General features: G+C 39.5%; 4 protein-coding genes across 4 annotated transcripts; 1 reads left to right on the top strand and 3 right to left on the bottom strand.

Annotated features, from left to right (window-relative positions):
- Window positions 1-62: 62 nt before the first annotated feature.
- On the top strand, window positions 63-1685 carry LOC111477849 (ammonium transporter 2 member 1-like). Its single transcript, XM_023121780.1, has 4 exons — window positions 63-717; window positions 834-1119; window positions 1232-1402; window positions 1488-1685. The coding sequence occupies exons 1-4, from the start codon at window positions 109-111 to the stop codon at window positions 1586-1588; spliced, it is 1167 nt and encodes a 388-aa protein (XP_022977548.1). The 5' UTR covers window positions 63-108; the 3' UTR covers window positions 1589-1685.
- A 272-nt stretch (window positions 1686-1957) lies between these two features.
- Window positions 1958-5405, bottom strand: LOC111477848 (ankyrin repeat domain-containing protein, chloroplastic). The gene is made up of 7 exons (XM_023121779.1): window positions 4621-5405; window positions 4344-4420; window positions 4084-4182; window positions 3487-3585; window positions 2926-3024; window positions 2742-2840; window positions 1958-2549 (listed from the first exon to the last, which is right to left on the bottom strand). The coding sequence occupies exons 1-7, from the start codon at window positions 5351-5353 to the stop codon at window positions 2439-2441; spliced, it is 1317 nt and encodes a 438-aa protein (XP_022977547.1). The 5' UTR covers window positions 5354-5405; the 3' UTR covers window positions 1958-2438.
- Window positions 5406-5823: 418 nt separating this feature from the next.
- Window positions 5824-9174, bottom strand: LOC111478126 (serine/arginine-rich splicing factor SR45a). Its single transcript, XM_023122237.1, has 8 exons — window positions 9003-9174; window positions 8880-8899; window positions 7916-8032; window positions 7776-7799; window positions 7535-7637; window positions 7040-7189; window positions 6424-6493; window positions 5824-6258 (listed from the first exon to the last, which is right to left on the bottom strand). The coding sequence occupies exons 1-8, from the start codon at window positions 9003-9005 to the stop codon at window positions 6026-6028; spliced, it is 720 nt and encodes a 239-aa protein (XP_022978005.1). The 5' UTR covers window positions 9006-9174; the 3' UTR covers window positions 5824-6025.
- An 823-nt stretch (window positions 9175-9997) lies between these two features.
- On the bottom strand, window positions 9998-15740 carry LOC111477987 (phospholipase D delta). Its single transcript, XM_023122024.1, has 9 exons — window positions 14799-15740; window positions 13691-13807; window positions 13121-13615; window positions 12973-13041; window positions 12745-12892; window positions 12491-12639; window positions 11202-11354; window positions 10923-11123; window positions 9998-10294 (listed from the first exon to the last, which is right to left on the bottom strand). The coding sequence occupies exons 1-9, from the start codon at window positions 15738-15740 to the stop codon at window positions 9998-10000; spliced, it is 2571 nt and encodes an 856-aa protein (XP_022977792.1).
- Window positions 15741-17683: the final 1943 nt, after the last annotated feature.

Below are 17683 nucleotides of genomic sequence, written 5' to 3'. Positions count from 1 at the left end.
TACCAATGGAACATTCCCAAGCCAACTGCCAAAAACTGAATCTTATTTATTATGTTATATTCCCACCGCAGCTTCGAACGAAAATACAGTCCGAATTCCCTTTCTCCTATGAGTTCCTGTATGCTTCAAGACCATGGCTTGCGCCCGGGGCTTGCTGCTGCAGACCAATCAATTCCCTACTGGAACAACAAGGCCGACAATGCATGGCAGCTCACGGCAGCCACCATGGTCGGCCTCCAAACTGTTCCGGGGCTGGTCATCCTCTACGGCAGCATGGTGAAGAAAAAATGGGCTGTCAACTCCGCCTTCATGGCACTCTATGGCTTCGCTTCTGTGCTCGTCTGTTGGGTATTGTGGGCACATCGTATGGCATTCGGTGACCGATTGTTCTGGCTCATTGGTGTGCCAGGTGTAGCGCTGTCTGAAGGGTACCTTCTTTCACATTCTACACAAGGCTGTTTCCCAATGGCTGACTACGTGTTTTTCCAGTTCGCTTTCGCCGCCATTACTGTCGTGTTGCTCGCCGGGTCCTTGCTGGGAAGGATGAATTTTGGTGCATGGATGCTTTTTGTTCCAATGTGGCTAACTGTTTGTTACACTGTTGGGGCATTCTGTATATGGGGGAATGGGTTTATTCAGAAGTACCTCATTGATTACGCCGGCGGCTATGTCATTCATCTTTCTTCTGGGGTGGCTGGTTTCACTGCCGCTTACTGGGTAAATGATCTACAAAAACAAGTTATTACCTTCTCTTTGCTGTGATCTTCCTTCTCTGTATGCTTTGTATCAAGTTGTAGTGATGATGGTTTCTGATCTGTTGACCGTGCCCACAGGTCGGGCCACGACACTCCCGCGACAGGCAGAGCTTCCCACCAAACAACATACTGCACATGGTATTCGGTGCAGGGTTTCTTTGGCTGGGTTGGACTGGATTCAATGGAGGAGCTCCATTTGCAGCGGGTCGGATTACATCGCTAGCCATTTTGAACACGCATATTTGCACTGCAACAAGTCTGTTGATCTGGGTTTCAATGGACATCATAGTATACAAGAAAAGCTCTGTGATTGGTGCAGTTCAAGGGATCATCACTGGCCTTGTCTGTATCACTCCTGGTGCAGGTTAGTCCTTTCACCCATCCTAGAACAGAAAGAAAGAAAGACATAACTGCTAATTTTACCTTACCTCAAGAATCCAATTAGAAGCAGGGTATATGGTTTACATGAACAATAGGGCTTGTGGACTCAGTCGCAGCTGTGGTGATGGGCGTGCTTGCTGGTTTGGTTCCATGGTACACCATGATGGTGCTGCACAGGAAGCTGGCATTCCTTCAGTGTGTCGACGATACTCTGGGTGTCTTCCACACACATGCTGTGGCTGGCTCCATGGGAGGACTCCTCACAGGTTTCTTTGCTAAACCCAGCCTTCTGAGAATGATGTATCCAGATTCTCTATACGGTCCAGGCTTCCTGTATGCCATCTCCAATAGAAAGCTCAAAGATGGCCTCAAACAAATTGGCATCCAGTTCGCTGGAGCAGTGTTTATCACCCTCTGGAATGCCATCTTTACCAGCATTATCTGTTACCTGATTAGCCATATTGTTAACTTAAGAATGAAAGAAGAGGACCTGGAAATAGGCGACGACGCTGCTCATGGAGAAGAACCCTATGCATTGTGGGGCGACGGAGAGAAGATGCCATCTTCATTTCGTCTTCCACACACCCCTAGGTTCCCATCATTATGCAGGTGGGATTAGGAGAACCAGATTTTGCAGTAATTCTCGCTGCTGCTGTAATCACTCCAGCTCAGGGGTCTTCCGGCGGCATTCCTGTAAATATAGCTTATCAACAGGAAAAGAATAGCTGTATTCATTATTCGTTTAATGACAGTTACAGCAGCCAAAGACGAATAATTTCCACCTAGCTATAATCAGAGAAATTTTCAAACACATTCCACACTTCAATAAACTAGTTTGTACCTCCTCTTCATACTTTGAAGGGATATCATCAATAAGAAAGCTACAGCTCTTCGAGTTCATCCATTAAGTTCATAACTTACGTCAATAAAACGTGTATATACTTCAAGATTTTGATTAGTTACAACAGATACAAAACAAAGGGAAGGGGTTATTACAACTTTCAACATAAAAAGAAAGATGAATATGACACTCATCGGGCTTCCCATGCCATAATCATCAGTCGGTTATTGATATAGACGCATTTGCTCTGCGGGAAAGCTCACGCAGAGACATGTTTCTAGCTCAGTTTGCGATGATTTCACTTTCTTTGTGCTATTTGCTCTGATAGAATGATCTAGCAAAGAACCCAATGTTGAACAGTCGCACGGCCAATATGGGACTCGGACAACTATGGCACACCAAACATGATGATAGGCGATCTTCCAGAGCGTAAACAAGAGTTACTCAACTAATCATCTCTGTCATGAAGGCAGTTTACTTGGCTTTGGAAGCTGTTTCAACAGCTTTATTAGTTCATAAGTTTTTGTGTCTTGACCAGAATAGAGGCAAATGTCCAATGGGGTTAACCCTTCCTGGAATGCAGTGACCCAAGATGTATGTTAAAAGAGCATTTAAACTTATCAATATATTCTAACTTAGCTCAGACGATATACAAGTAAATCAGCAAGAATATCGTGCGTTACAGGAAAGATGTAGAATAGCACAAACGAAGAAAAGCAAAACATTATAATGTTCATGCCAATTAGAAACTTAACGATATTTACCACATTTTTTAGTGTCTTATCAGCTCCTTTAATTAATAGAAGCCTGACTACATCTGTTCGACGAGCCTGAACAGCAAGATGCAGCGCCGTCCACCCATCCTGGGAAGAGTATGATAAGAATAGTGTTAATTAAAATTTTGAATTGTAAAAGGCACGTCATCTATAAAGAGAAGTATAAACGTACTTTATCCTGAAGATTTATATCAACATTATATAATAGAAGAACTTTAATTGCCATACTAGAAGCAGTTTGGACAGCATAATGCATCAAAGTTGCCCCATCCTGTTAAGAAGGGTAGTAGAAATTTTTTGATAAGAGAAGGTTCAAATAAATTTAAAAAAAAAAAAAAAAAAGCCTTGCAACAAAAATTAGCTGAAAGCAAACATATATCATGGTACATTACTTTGGAAGTTTGGAATTTAGAAAGTAGGCAACATAATTCAACTTTTACTCGACTTCAGATAGGTATTATTGACATAAAATGTAAAAAATAAGATTAAAAAACTAATGGACGCTATATATTCTTTGTTTATAAAGATTAAAACATATACAGCTTGAAGACTTGATTTCTACAATTTCAATGTACAAACTACATCTCTATGTAATTCAAATGAGCATCAACAATTCATGCATAACGTCAATTACTGGTTTCAATTTTGAAGATAAAATGACAAAAGCTCCTCCTCAAAGTTTAACATCATTCCTTGAGGCTAGTCAACGGCGTAAGTGAAAATTTTAGCTAACCTTATCACGAACAAAAGGATTGGCACTTTCTCGTAAAAGATAATTAGTTATGGCTTGCTTTTTTGCAATTATGGCCCTGTGAAGAGCTGTGAAACCAACCTGTAAGCAAATATATACAAAAATGACTAAGGATTGATGAAATAACTGTAAATTAACTAAAAGCACGGACATTTTAGACATGTCTGTGTCCAACATTTGTTGGACACTCGGACACTCCAACACTTATAGGAAATGTATCAGGCACTTGTTAGTAGAATAGATGCGATAGATACTAGCTGTACAAAATCAAAAGCTGGTCTAACAATTGTTAAACCTGCATCAAACACCATTTAAGTATACTAAATAAGACAACTAATAAAATTTCAGAGCAAAATACATCAAACTAACTTTTTAAGCATATAGATGCAAAAATTCATTGATTTTGAACTTTCTTCTCATATAAAATGATATATATTTTTAAAAAATGTATATTTAATAAACGTGTCATTGTCATGTCCGTATCCTACATTTTTTAAAAAAAATGGCGTGCTGTCATGACTTTGTTGTATTCGTGACTCATATCCGTATTGTGCTTTCTAGCATCGAAGTGTTCCCTACCTTGTCCACGGCATTGATATCAACATTGTTTTTCAGTAGTTCATCTACAAGGTAAAATTCGCCAGATCCGACAAGAGTATGTAGAGGCAACCACATGTCCTGAACATAATTTCAAAAACCCACAAGTGGTTACAGTAGCTGAGTACTTTTTCAAATCCAAATCCGGGATATTGATAACTTTTTAAGTATATCAAAGACGAGTCAATCTAGCTAGCCTATAGAATATAACTTTAAAATACAATGGCCATAACAAGGCTTACAGAGTGAGCAGAAGCAAGATCAGGCACCCTTTTATTCAGCATAGCCTTTTCCTCTTTTGAAAATAACTTGCGAGGTCCTGTCCATGGAAGCATAACAGAGTAATTCATTGAGGTGAATGGATAATAACCAAAATCTAAAAGAGACACACAAGATTATCCTTCCAGTATTCATAGAGTCGAGCATACTCAAAATGTAAAGGATGACTGGTTAATTACTACTGGAAATGCTTCATTTAAGTTGCAACTCAAATAACCACATTCAAAATATAGGCAATACCTTCAGATTTTTTATCAGCAGGTTGATATTGTAAACTGTTAAAGAATTCTGAAACATCCTCCAGACCCCTACCATAAACCGCCCATTTGGGATTCTTTGGCGCCACACGCTCGCTCGACCCGCTAATTTCGCCCCCTTTCACTTCTTTAACACCTTCCGCCCTGTTAACTTCCTCAGTCTCCGGGAAACTAGAAGGATTATCAAGAACAAGTGGCTTCAACTGCGCCAACTTGGCCTCCTTAAACGACAAATACTCCTCCAAATTCACACTCCTCAAAGGAACAAGCCCTTGCTTCTTCTTCTCAACTCGAGTACCAAACTCCAATTCCTGAGCAATCTTCCGCCTCTCTTTCTTGGTGATGTTAATCTCCGCTTGCACTTCTTTCCACTCATCCGGCACCAGATTTTCGGGCTTAATTTCCACAACGCCGTTCTTTGGCTTAGACTTCGTTGTTCCCGGACTGTAATGCTCCGCATTCGAATCATCCAACGCATACGGGTCGTCAAACACGCCGTCTTCGAAGATAACGCAATCGCCGATAACGAAGTCTTCTAACTCATCTGGTTGGATAGAGTAAGAGTTGTGGGAAGAAGAATTAACCGAACAAACTCTGTTTGGGCGTCTGGGAAGAGATACGAAGGAAAGCTTGGTAGAATTGGGAAGAGAAAGCGGCGAATTCGAGAGGAAGACGACTTTAGCTACTGGAATATTGAGAAAAGCTGCGAGTGACATGGCTGGCTCCGATCGATTCCCGATGGCACTCACCCTCTGATGAGAAAATGGAAGAGATTTCTTCATAAAATTGGGCTACGGGTCCAAGCCCATAAGACTGCAGTTTGGGCTTCAGGCCCATTATCTGCAATTTATCGTGGGCCCAAGATATGATCGCTGGCTCAAAATTAGAACGAAATTGATTCTCAGATTATTTTAGTTTAACCATTCCAGCATAGTAAATTGAATCATTTAATTTTTTTTTAATACCATAGAGAAATTATTTATTTGTCACATATAATCTCATTTCACTAACTATATGGTATTTAGATTTGATGAAACATAGATCTTAAAAATGATGGGTCAGATGTGAAACTTGAAAAGTAATATTTTATTTGCGTCTATAGTAATTAATAAATATATTTAAAAATACTAAAAACCCAGAGATTATGGGAAGCCTAATAATTTTTTAGAAAGGAAAAAGAAAAATATACGAAAGACAAAGAGCAATGTTTTTTTATAGAACCATGTCAAAACACCAAATCAAAAGAGCATATGGTAACATTCTGGCAGTTGGACTGCTTAAAACTATGAGGTACAGACAGACGTTCGAGTACACACACACACAACCATCATCCACTGTAGGTCTTTTTTAACTAATCGCACCACAAAAGTACATTAAAAGGGGCAATATCACCTAGAGCCACGAGGATACCTCCTATCTGGACTGCCGCCGCCGTAAGGAGAGTAGGGAGGCGACCTAGAGTGATCCCTCCTTGATCTCCCACCACCATATGGTGGCGGTGAGTGTCTAGGGGAGTACTCTCGGGCCCCTCGATATGGCGAGCGTCTTGGGGATCGACGATGCCCATAGTCCTCACGGAAGGAGCCACCACGATACCTGCTACCTCGTTCGCCACGGTAGCCTAATACAATAACCAACAAAGTTATTTAAGGTAATGTTTAATCCACGGTAGCCTAATACAATAACCAACAAAGTTATTTAAGGTAATGTTTAAGTAAATTGCAATTTAAAGCACAGAATATATGAAACAACCATAGTTTTGAATAAATTGACAGGTTACACTTACCAGAGTCTCTGGTGCTTTTCAACCCCAAGTAGTGTCCTGGCGTTGGAGTTCTTGGCCGTTTCCTCCGTGACTGAAAGACAAAAAAGGTGTCATCTCACTTCTCTTGGTAACCTCTATGTCCCAAGACTATATAAAAGGGTTATATTGTTTGTATAGTTTTCAAGGTGAGCACTTAATGCAAAAACTAGTTTTGAAATTGTTCATAGGGGGGGACTGGCCACCTAAAATGGGCACACTTGATATCAAGAGTCGGGAAAAATTGACTAGTGTCCAATGACTAGGCATGAAATACCATAAAGCCTGATTAGAAAGTTCTTGATAATGTCCGTTGGTTAGTTGTGTTGAAAGTGAATGCTGATGTAGGAAAGTTGTTGGGCAATATAGTTGATATGTTTAGTTGATCAGGCGCATTTGAAATCTGTTGTTTAAGCTTGTCATTGACCAAGCTGTTTCACTAAAGTTGACATGGATGAACTCATCATCTTTGATTGCTGCCAACATAGCTCACACAACTTGTTCTGAATATAACCAGAAAACCTCCAAGTTAAGGGAAAAAACCAAAAAAGAAAACAATCAAATTTCTTCAAGGCTATCCAAGGCAGAACAATCGTAGTACCTTCTCCACAGTTATATATCGACCTTCTAGAATTGACTGGTTGAGATGCTTAACACACCGATTGGCATCATCAACATTGTCCATGGTTACAAATGCAAAACCACGGGAAATCCGAGTTCGAGGTTCAACCACAAGGAAACAAGAAGATACCTGCAAATAATAGAAACATTAGGAAAGGAAGAATAAACTGACTACATCGTGATCAATAAAACAAGTAATTGCAGAACATCGGGCCATTTGGAGTCAAATCAATTTCTGTTTTTCAATACAGTGGGATATTATGAATACACTGACCTTGAGACCATCTGTCATCTACCCAATTTCCATTTAAATGTTTTTCAATTCAGGAAATACTATAAAAACATTTTTAATTTCAAGAAACACAATAAATACGGTCTTCTTTATGTCATGCCACTTGTTTCACATCATGATCCAAGTAGGGACTTCTCACACGATCATGCAATTATCTGCAAGTTATAGGGTTCAGAAGCTAACCTTGCCCTCCTTGGAAAAGTGTTCTTCAAGGTCTCTTTCAGTGACCCTTGTAGATAGGCCAGTGACATAAAGCGTATTCCCAGGGTTATTGACATTCTCCCCCCTGGAAGAAGCTAAAAATGTTATCCAAGGAGAATCGAACACTAACAATATATGAAATAGAAGTACAAATAGATCCAATTCTACTGAAATAGAGCGCTGATTATTTTGTCTAGAGTTCCAGCCGAAGAAACACACACACCTTCCTCGACTTCTGGATCTTGATCTGTATCAGAAACATGTGTAACCATAAAAATAGGGTTCTAAGCTACAGAGTTCACAAACATAAAAGTAGTTTCTACTTTCCATTTATCCAGGTAATAAAGAAAAATCAAAACCAACCTTCCACGACTTCGGGACCTTGGCCTTGACCACGATCTGGATCTAGACCTTGGCCTAGATCGTGATCTAGATCTTGATCTTGAAGGAGCTCTCCAGGGAGAAGGAGATCGAGAGTACCTGTGCCACTTACAACCGTGAGTAGTACTAAAACCGACGACCTAAATGCATTAGAATTATTAAAATGAGGATGTTCTAAAAGAAAGGAATGGTCTAAATTATCAAACTGCCAAGTTTTATAATATAGTAAACGCACATAATCTTTTCCACCCATGTTTCTGTTGATCCTTAATGTGTAAATTACTGACAGAACGAGTTTTCAAGTCTGACAACTTAATATGGTCAAAATGGAAAAAGGAAACCAACAGAACAAGAGAAGGGAAATCATCAGAAATTATTCCCAGCTCAATCATCAACAGCCAAGTTTTAAAATGAAAACAAAGGGTGCGAGTTCAAGCGACTAAAGTTCTTTCGCATGGCACTTGACCCAATTCAGACCCTATATTAACTTCAAAATTTGGATACTCAAATCTCTCAAACTCCATTAATTACAACAATAGTTACCCAGTATAATTGCTTTTAATTTGATTTCTTGATTACTACCTGCTAGAACTTCCTAAGACAAAGAAAAAGAAAAGTAATGCATGACCTTGTTACTTTTTCCAAAACCCTAAAGTGATTACAGCCACCATTGTCAAGAAAATTTGCTCAACCCTAGTTACAGGCGTCTCAATGAATGAAATAAAATCCTTCTAAAAATGCTCAAGACTCGTGACAAGTATTTCCTTTATGTAGAATTAAAATTTAGTTAATCGACAACTCATAATAAAAAGTGCTAAAAAGTTCAACGCTACAGAAGATCATGAATGCTATAACACAAATCATCTCCGTGCCCTAGATATAGAAAGCCCCAAGATCGTCAATCGTAAGAAAACAAATCATTACAAAAAAGCGTAAATAAGCTCACCTTTTGCGATGAGAATCGGCCTGCGCAGAAACAGAAACGCTCGATTGTTAAACCTTTTATCGATGAAATAAAAGCAACAATAGACAAAGAAAGAAAAAATAGAACTGGGAAAGAAGAGCTTACCATTTTTCACAATGAGATGAAAACTAGAACGGCGGCCAGCAAAAGCTGAAGAACAGTACAGATACGAACAGGACTTTTAGGGTTTCTGAAGACGGCCTCTCCACGAGCCCAGAATCGCAACTCGCCGTCGTGACTTGTGCGAGGAGAGAGAGTTTATGGAATCGCGAAAACAATCACTCCGTATATGTTTTAAGAATTATCAGGTACAATGTGCACACTATACTTATCGTGCACTCTTGCTTCTGATCTAGGCATCACCGCATAATTCATAAATATTAACCCAAAATAAAAATCGAACGCTTTAAAAAAATTTAAAAAATTATAATACTTTTTAAATTTTAATATTATTCAAAAAAATTATAAAATTTGAGTGAACTCCATGGAACCAAACCAATTTTGAAAAAACCTACTAAAGTCAAAGGGTCCATTGTCTAAGATTCTACTACCTCCCGCAAGGGTTGGAGCCGTGTTCCAATCTCATATGGTGGATCATCCGAAAAGACCAGTTAAGTATTATTAGGTTGGTTATCCTTTACCACTGATTCAGTCTGGCACGAGCTTATGAAATAAATACTTAACCCTTCTATAACATTTTTGAAAGTAGAGGGTAGAGATTATTTCATAATTTAAATTTAAATAAAAATTACACTTATTAATTTGATAGTGTAAATACAAAGAAAAATGAAAATTAAGAAGAATTATTGTTTATTATGAATTATCCTCTCCCAAACAACATCACTACATATTCACAGTTCAACTCCATTCAAATATATACAAGCATTGACGAAGAACAAGGAAGAAAACCCCACCAACCACAAGGAAAATGCACCCAAAAGAACCCCAAAGCTACGTAATTTCATTGTTTTTGGACAGTAAGCTTGCCTATAGACTAGTCAGTGATCGACACGCGTGCCTGTTTCGCGGTTTCGACTCCGAATAGAGGTAGAGTGCGTTGATTCTAGCTAGAAAGCATCATTGCTATTGCAAGGCGGAGACTATGTGGTCACAACATCAGGCATTGCAGCTGAATGAGATCCTATTATCTTCCCTCCTACATCAGGGAAGTTTTCATGTCCAGGCAGAGGGCTGACTCTCCCATTGTCATCCACGAGCACCGGATACCGGAGGAGGTGGCCTTGCAACGTCGTGAATTCATCGGCGGTGAATCGCTTCCAGTTATCCTCAGCTACCCCATTCACTCTTCTTACACATTCCAAAGTTTCTGGCTCGTTGAAACATGGATCGAGCATTCCGAGATGCTCGCTCCATAACGACATTCTGTATCCATAAATCTGTATAGCAAGAGTTCATGAAGTGTGTGCATGCAAGCACGTCCAACAAAGTAGTTGTTTAGCAAATAACTCAACCTAAGTAACAAGTTGATGTCGTTCGGGTCAGATTTGAGATCTCACATCTATTAGAGAGGGGAACAAAACATTTCTTATAAAGGTGTGGAAACCTTTCCCTAACGGTTTTAAAACATGTATCACCGCTAGCAGATATTGTCTACTTTGACTTGTTACATATCGCCGTCAGCCTCACGATTTTGAATCGCGTCTACTAGGGAGAGTTTCCACACCCTTATAAGAAATGCTTCGTTTCCCTCTCTAACAGATATGAGATCTCACAATTCACCTCTTTGGAGGCTCAGCGTTTTCGCTGGCACACCGCCTAGCTCTAATACCATTTATAAACAGCTCAAGCCCATTGCTAACAAATATCGTCTGCTCTAGTCAGTTACGTATCGCAGTCAACCTCACGATTCTAAAACGCGTATGTTAGGGAGAGGTTTCCACACCTTTATAAGAATTGCTTCGTTCCCCTCTCCAATAGATATAGGATCTCACAGTTCTCAAGTTAGGAGGGTAAAAGTGACAAAATGAAACCGAGGACGAGGTCGAAAGACGAAAAGAGCCTAACCTGACCATGTGGGTGTTTCTTTTTCTTCGTCCACGTGTGATGTGGCTGATATGCGCCCGTGGCTATCTCGGTGTCCTTCGTTCCAGCCATAGATCGTTGGTTAATATTTGCAGACCCAATAATTACGTATTCATCATCTACTATCATCCCCTTGGCGTGCACGTAAATCATAAACCGTTGATGTTTTATTGAATTAGATACCTGAAACATGAATACAAACATATTTCAACGAAAAAGAGTATCAAGGTTATGACCAACATAAGCTTGCTGAATAGTTACCGTTGCATCATCAGTGGTTGGCCCATTCTCTGGAACTTTTTCCCGTTTGCCAAGGCAGTAGAAGTTTAGATAGTCCTGAGGGTGCAAATATGGTTGCTCTGATGATTTCAGCTCACTTGCAACAATGTCATACATCATTTGCATGGTTTGTCCCTGCAATAATCAACTACAATATTCAAGAATACGAGTGGTAACAGCTCGAGTCCATCCTTAGTAGATATTGTCCATTTTGACCCATCACGTTAACCTTACGATTTAAAATGCGTCTACTGGAGAGAGATTTCCACACCCTTATAAGGAATGTTTCGTTCCTCTCTCCAACCGATTCTCACAATCCACCCCCCTTGGGAGCCAGTGTCCTAACTAACACATCGCCCGCTGTTTTGACTCTGATACCATTTATAACAGTCTAATTCCACCGCTAGCAGATATTGTCTGTTTTGGCCTGTTACACATCACCATCAGCCTCACGGTTTTAAAATGCGTCTACTAGAAAAAGATTTCCACACCCTTATAAGGAATGTTTTATTCCCCTCTCTAACCAATGTGGGTTCTCACAATCCACCCCCCTTAGGGGCCAGTGTCCTCACTGGCACATCGTCCATTGTTTGACTTTGATACCATTTATAACAGTCTAATTCCACCGCTAGCAGATATTGTCCGTTTTGGCCTGTTAGACATCACCATCAGCCTCACGGTTTTAAAACGTGTCTACTAGGAAGAGATTTTCACACTATTATAAGGAATGTTTTGTTCCCCTCTCTAACCAATGTGGGTTCTCACTCAGCCCCCTTAGGGCCAGTGTCCTCACTGGCACATCGCCCGCTATTTGACTCCGATACCATTTATAACAGTCTAATTCCACCGCTAGCAGATATTGTCCGTTTTGGCCTGTTAGGCATCACCATCAGCCTCAAGGTTTTAAAACGTGTCTACTAGGAAGAGATTTCCACACTCTTATAAGGAATGTTTTGTTCCCCTCTCTAACCAATGTGAGTTCTCACTCACCCCCCTTGGGGGCTAGTGTCCTCACTGGCACATCGCCCGTTGTTTGACTCCGATACCATTTATAACAGTATAAGTCCACCGCTAGCAGATATTATCCGCTTTGGCCTGTTACGCATCACCATCAGCCTCACAGTTTTAAAACGCGTCTATTGGGAAGAGATTTCCACACCTTTATAAAGAATGCTTGGTTCCCCTCTCTAACCAACATGGGATCTGACAGTACATCAACGTTTCAAAATATTTCTCAATCTATCTGGATTCTTTTTCATATAGCCATTTACCTGCCAATAAAGAATCTCTTGCATGGGAGCGCTATTGGGATCTCCCTCAGGCCACATTGGTATGACAATATACACAACAAATCTTTCATTGGCTCTTATTTTGCTTGCAATCTTAAGGGCCAACTCCATGGGAATGAGATTATCAGCCCCTGCTCATGCCATCAACCCACAAATATGTAATATAGAATACTACTTCCAAATGTAGAAGCAACAAAGTAAACTACTTCAAAGAACAAAACTCGAACGAAACTCACCGGCATTTTTATATCCCGGCCATCCATATGATGATCCTATAAAATACTGGTTTTCGATGTAAATGAAACGTTGCGCCGATCGGATAGCCTGGATATATGCCATTTCAATGCTTTTCTCTATAGCCAAGTTTTTGGCACATACAAGGTTCTGCAGCCACAAACAAACCACAAATGAACTTCATATCTACCATCGAAAATGGGGAGAAAAAACAGCAGTAGTGTAAGAACCTGCGACTCCGCGACATGGACATCTCTTGGGAATCCTTTAACCGATCCCGAGTCGATGGATCGAAAAATCTAAAGAACGAAAGAAAGAGAAGGATTTAATACCGAAACGAAACCGAAAAACAAGCCCATAAGTTGTAGAAGTTTCAACCTGAACATGCCAGTTTTCAGGATCTTTTTCGTTTGAAACATATACTTTGGGGTCATCCTCTGGAACTTTTATTGAACCATCTGCTAAGATGGTTATGTGAGGGCTTAGTATCCATGATATGCGCTCTATCTTGATTAAAGCATCGCGCCAGTGAGTAATGTTCCTGCAGCGTAGGCCAAACTCGGTCCATCTTGTGGCTCGGCTCCAACGTTGCTCAAAGTTTATAAGCACGTCATATGCAGCTGGCCCATCAATCCGACAGTGCAAGTCATGCCATGGTTGCCTTGGAGCTTTGGCTCCAGGGAATGTAGGATTACGAAAATCATCCTTAAATACCGTGTCGAGGCCATGGAATAGTCGATGCTCGGGTGTATCGTAACGACCATCACAGAGATCAAGACCTCCAAGAAAAGCAGTGATCTTCCTATTATTACCATATCCTTGAGTATCAACAAGGACACATTTCTGATGATGCGTGAAGACAGTGCCTACAACCTGGACAAACACACTATATGAGCTCAAGGAGTATCTAACTACGTGATAAACATAGACCATTCTTGACACCAATACCTTTTGTTTCACATAGCTTAGCTTGCTGCTTGGATAGCGAGGTGAGAGCACACAGATCACTGAAGAATGCTTGAAAAATTTCTTCGTTTCCTCGTCGTGTGTCTGCATCAATCCCCCCTACAACCGGCGACGACACAATTTAGAACCGATTCTTTAACGTCGTTTTATATCATTATAGAAACTAGCTTGAAGTAAAATGTAACAGCTCAAGCCCACTGCTAACAGATATTATCCACTTTTGCCTGTTACGTATTGCCGTCAGCCTTACGGTTTTAAAACGCGTTTGCTACGAAGAGGTTTCGACATCCTTATAAGGAATGCTTTGTTCCCCTCTCCAACTGATGTGGGATCTTACAATCCAGCTCTCTTGGGGGCCAACGTCCTCATTAGCACACAGCTCGGTGCCTAGCTCTGATATCATTTGTAACAGTCCAAGTCCACCGTTAGTAGATATTGTCCGCTTTAGCCCGTTACGTATCGTTGTCAGCCTCACAGTTTTAAAACACGTCTATTATGGAGAATGTCTAACCCTACTCCAACCAGTGCCTTACACCGTCCAGTGACAGACTCTGATACCATTTGTAACAACTCAAGCCCACCACTAACAGATATTGTCCGTTTTGGCCCGTTACGTATCGCCGTTAGCCTCACGATTTTAAAACATGTTTGCTAGGGAGAGGTTTCCACACCCTTATAAGGAATGCTTCCTTCCCCTTTCCAACTAATGTGAGATCTCACAATCCACCCTCTTTGGGGGCCAGTGTCCTTGCTGGCACACCGCCTGGTGTCTAGCTCTGATACCATTGCCCAAGTCCCACTAGTAGAATATTATCTGCTTTAGCCCGTTACATATCGCCTTCAGCCTCACGGTTTTAAAACGGGTCAACTATGTAGAATGTCTAGCCACAGTTAACAAATATTATCCGCTTTGGCTCGTTACGTATCGTCGTCAGTCTCGAAATTTTAAAACATGTCTACTAGGGAGAGGTTTCTAAACACTTATAAAAATGTTTCATTCCCTTCTCCAACTAAACGTGAGAGCTCACATAAAATGTTCCAGACATCATAACTCTAGCGTAAAATCACAAGCATTTGTTCAAAATCTCACCGTATTGATGAAGAACTTATCATGAGAAGTCTTATCATCCCAAATCATCATCAATACTCGAACGCCCTCTTCTGATTTGTATTTGAGGAGATCACCAAGAATAAGATCCCCACCTCGTGGCAACGGCCTGCTTGTCTCTCTAACCAGCTTGATCTTATGAAAAACTGACCAACCAACGATATAAATCATATGATGAGCCTCTGATATAGCATGGCAGATATCCTCCCAACAGTTGTCTTGTCTATAAACATTCTTTCCATCCAATTCAATCACCGGCAGCATCCCATCAGGCACATGAGCATCTTGGTACAATCTCATGGAGCTGCCTCTTCTCACCGGAAAATAAGTGTGCTGCACACCCTTATGCTCCGGATCTCCAGCAATGCCGTGGCGATACACCGGATTCTTTTCAACGGGGGTGAACTTCATTTCGATTCGTAGTGACGTGCCGGGCTTCGGTGGCTTCCCATTTGAGCCAAGCACCGTAAACCACCCACTAATTGTCTGACCAGAGGCAATTTGCTGAGCCGGGATTTTGACTGTCCCCATAACTTCAGCGCCAAAGACATCATCGTCCTTCACCTGAAATTCCAACTCGGCCATTTTCTGTGCAAGAGGGATAACGAAATGCTCGTTCCAATTGGGGTTTTGGGAATTCTTAATAACGCGAGTTCGCGCGACGGTGGCTTGAGGAACCCGGACGGTAACATATGGGTCACTGGTGATGATTTTTCCATGGCTGTGGTGGACTTTCCCCTCGCCGGCGGCAGAACGTGAGTTGGTAGCGACGGATTTAATGGCGGAGTAGTTGAGAGTACCACAAGCAGTGAAGCAACGACGAAGACGCTCGGATACTATGTCCATGTTAGGCAACTGGGTGGCCTCGAAGATTTTAAGGTCGAGATCGCCATGGAGATAGACCTCTTCTGAACTTTCCGCCATGAAAATTGAAGCGAATTGAAATGGGTGTTGACTACATATAAATATCTTACCAGAAACAGTGAGCACCCAATTGATCCCACGCGGGTGTTGAAATTTCTCAATCGAAACCACCGTGGTTGATACCCATCGCTAACTCTGCTACCCTTTTCACCGCTCACTGTAAACGCGGAAGCGAGGGGATAAGGTGGGATTGATTGCTCTTCATGGCAGCTCAGCGTGGGGCACAGACAGACATTAGTGTATCTTCATATCAAGAAATATTTTCAGTAGCTACTGTTTTGCGTCTACTGTCATTGCTGTTGTTGTTAGATTATCCGTAACCTTCACTTTGGTTTTGATTATTCAGTTTAATAATTTTTTAAGAACAGAAATTTCTAATAATTTTTTAAGGACAGAAATTTCTAATTATTTACTTAATTTATTTGGACGTGTGAGCCCGTCATCCTTGAAAAAACATTTTTTTAGGTGCATTAGGATTTTTATAATAAAATAAGTTGATTTTGGGTCGAATAATATCCCAATAATTTGGTCTAAAATAAATTTTATCCAAATAAATAAATGGCTAAATTTGGATTATTTCATCGTAAATATCAGCTAGAAAACCAATTTATTTCCACATAACCTTAGAATTTTTATTATTGGAAAGTGACTTTTAATTCTTTTAATATTTTTGAATCTCCAAAATACTCTCGTTTTTATTTCTTTTATATGCACGTCGTGTCCTTTATATGGAAATCAGAGGCCAAGGGGCCATTCCCTTGACTCGTACCGATCAGAATCTGACCCCACGAGAAATTGAGCAAAAGGCTGCCGAATTGGCCTATTTCTTGCGTGTACCAATTGAAATTTTTTGAAAAATGAACTTCAGAATGAATACTTTCTTAGTTCGTAGCAAGAGGGATAAAACTGAAAAGAAAGAATAGTCTTTTTTATAGACCATAGTNCTTGACTCGTACCGATCAGAATCTGACCCCACGAGAAATTGAGCAAAAGGCTGCCGAATTGGCCTATTTCTTGCGTGTACCAATTGAAGTTTTTTGAAAAATGAAGTTCAGAATGAATGCTTTCTTAGTTCGTAGCAAGAGGGATAAAACTGAAAAGAAAGAATAGTCTTTTTTATAGACCATAGTAATAGTATAACTTAACGGGAATTTCTTCAGAATGCTCATTTGAGCCAAAGCAGACGTATACGGAACAGACAGAAAACCGTCTTTGTCAAATAAAATTTAAATTTTGAGTTAATTTATATTATCTTGTAAGGATTTATTTTATTTAAAATAAATTCTAAATAATCTAAATAAAATTATCACTCACAAAAATCTCTCTATTAAATTTTTTAAAATAATAATAATAATAATAATCAATATCAATTATTCTGAACAACTTATTTCTTTTTTAAAATTACTTATTTTTATTTTTTAAAGTACTAAAAAAAATGATTTTTTTTTCCCAAATGATTCCCTTTGAACTAAATTAAATGGGAATATTGTTGGATTAACTTTAATATTAATAAACAATTATTCCTACTTTTATGAAAAAAATATTCCAATAATATTATCGTTATCAGAATCAAATATTATTGATAATATAAATTTCATCGATATCACATTTATTATTTTTTTTTATTGCATAATTAAATTTAAATAATAACACATCAAATTCTAAAATGGAATCGTATTCAAAATAAATTTCATAACATACTTTATCATAAGAATCATAAATTTTTTTAGTATGAGTTATTTTTTCAACTAATAAATAGTTTTTAATATACAATTAAAGTAATAAATAGAGAGATTAGAAGTCAACCATATAGGCCAGGCTTATATTATAATTAGATAAATATTATCAAATATTCCCATTTAATTTTAATGATTAAATTAGATTTTGTTTTTTTTTTCTTCCATATTTTCAATTGTTTTTTATTTGTATCCTGATTTTTATAT

This window comes from Cucurbita maxima, unplaced genomic scaffold, assembly GCF_002738345.1.
Source record: "Cucurbita maxima cultivar Rimu unplaced genomic scaffold, Cmax_1.0 Cma_Scf00004, whole genome shotgun sequence".
Classification (NCBI taxonomy): domain Eukaryota; kingdom Viridiplantae; phylum Streptophyta; class Magnoliopsida; order Cucurbitales; family Cucurbitaceae; genus Cucurbita; species Cucurbita maxima.
Note: the sequence above shows the minus strand (reverse complement) of the source record. Positions and strands in the feature narration are given on the sequence as shown.

Excerpts from the sequence above, each read along its gene's own strand:
- LOC111477849 (XM_023121780.1), top strand. The coding sequence starts at position 109 with ATGAGTTCCTGTATGCTTCAAGACCATGGCTTGCGCCCGGGGCTTGCT. Across the intron at positions 1,120-1,231 it reads CTGTATCACTCCTGGTGCAG|GGCTTGTGGACTCAGTCGCA; the intron begins GTTAGTCCTTTC and ends CATGAACAATAG. Across the intron at positions 1,403-1,487 it reads CATGGGAGGACTCCTCACAG|AAAGCTCAAAGATGGCCTCA; the intron begins GTTTCTTTGCTA and ends CATCTCCAATAG.
- LOC111477848 (XM_023121779.1), bottom strand. The coding sequence starts at position 5,353 with ATGTCACTCGCAGCTTTTCTCAATATTCCAGTAGCTAAAGTCGTCTTC. Across the intron at positions 3,586-4,083 it reads ATATCAATGCCGTGGACAAG|GTTGGTTTCACAGCTCTTCA; the intron begins GTAGGGAACACT and ends ATTTGCTTACAG. Across the intron at positions 2,841-2,925 it reads ATATAAATCTTCAGGATAAA|GATGGGTGGACGGCGCTGCA; the intron begins GTACGTTTATAC and ends TACTCTTCCCAG.
- LOC111478126 (XM_023122237.1), bottom strand. Across the intron at positions 7,638-7,775 it reads AGATCCAGAAGTCGAGGAAG|GGGGGAGAATGTCAATAACC; the intron begins GTGTGTGTGTTT and ends AGCTTCTTCCAG. Across the intron at positions 7,190-7,534 it reads ACTTTTCCAAGGAGGGCAAG|GTATCTTCTTGTTTCCTTGT; the intron begins GTTAGCTTCTGA and ends TATTATTTGCAG.
- LOC111477987 (XM_023122024.1), bottom strand. The coding sequence starts at position 15,740 with ATGGCGGAAAGTTCAGAAGAGGTCTATCTCCATGGCGATCTCGACCTT. Across the intron at positions 13,042-13,120 it reads CTGAAAACTGGCATGTTCAG|ATTTTTCGATCCATCGACTC; the intron begins GTTGAAACTTCT and ends TTCGTTCTTTAG. Across the intron at positions 11,124-11,201 it reads CAACCACTGATGATGCAACG|GTATCTAATTCAATAAAACA; the intron begins GTAACTATTCAG and ends TTCATGTTTCAG.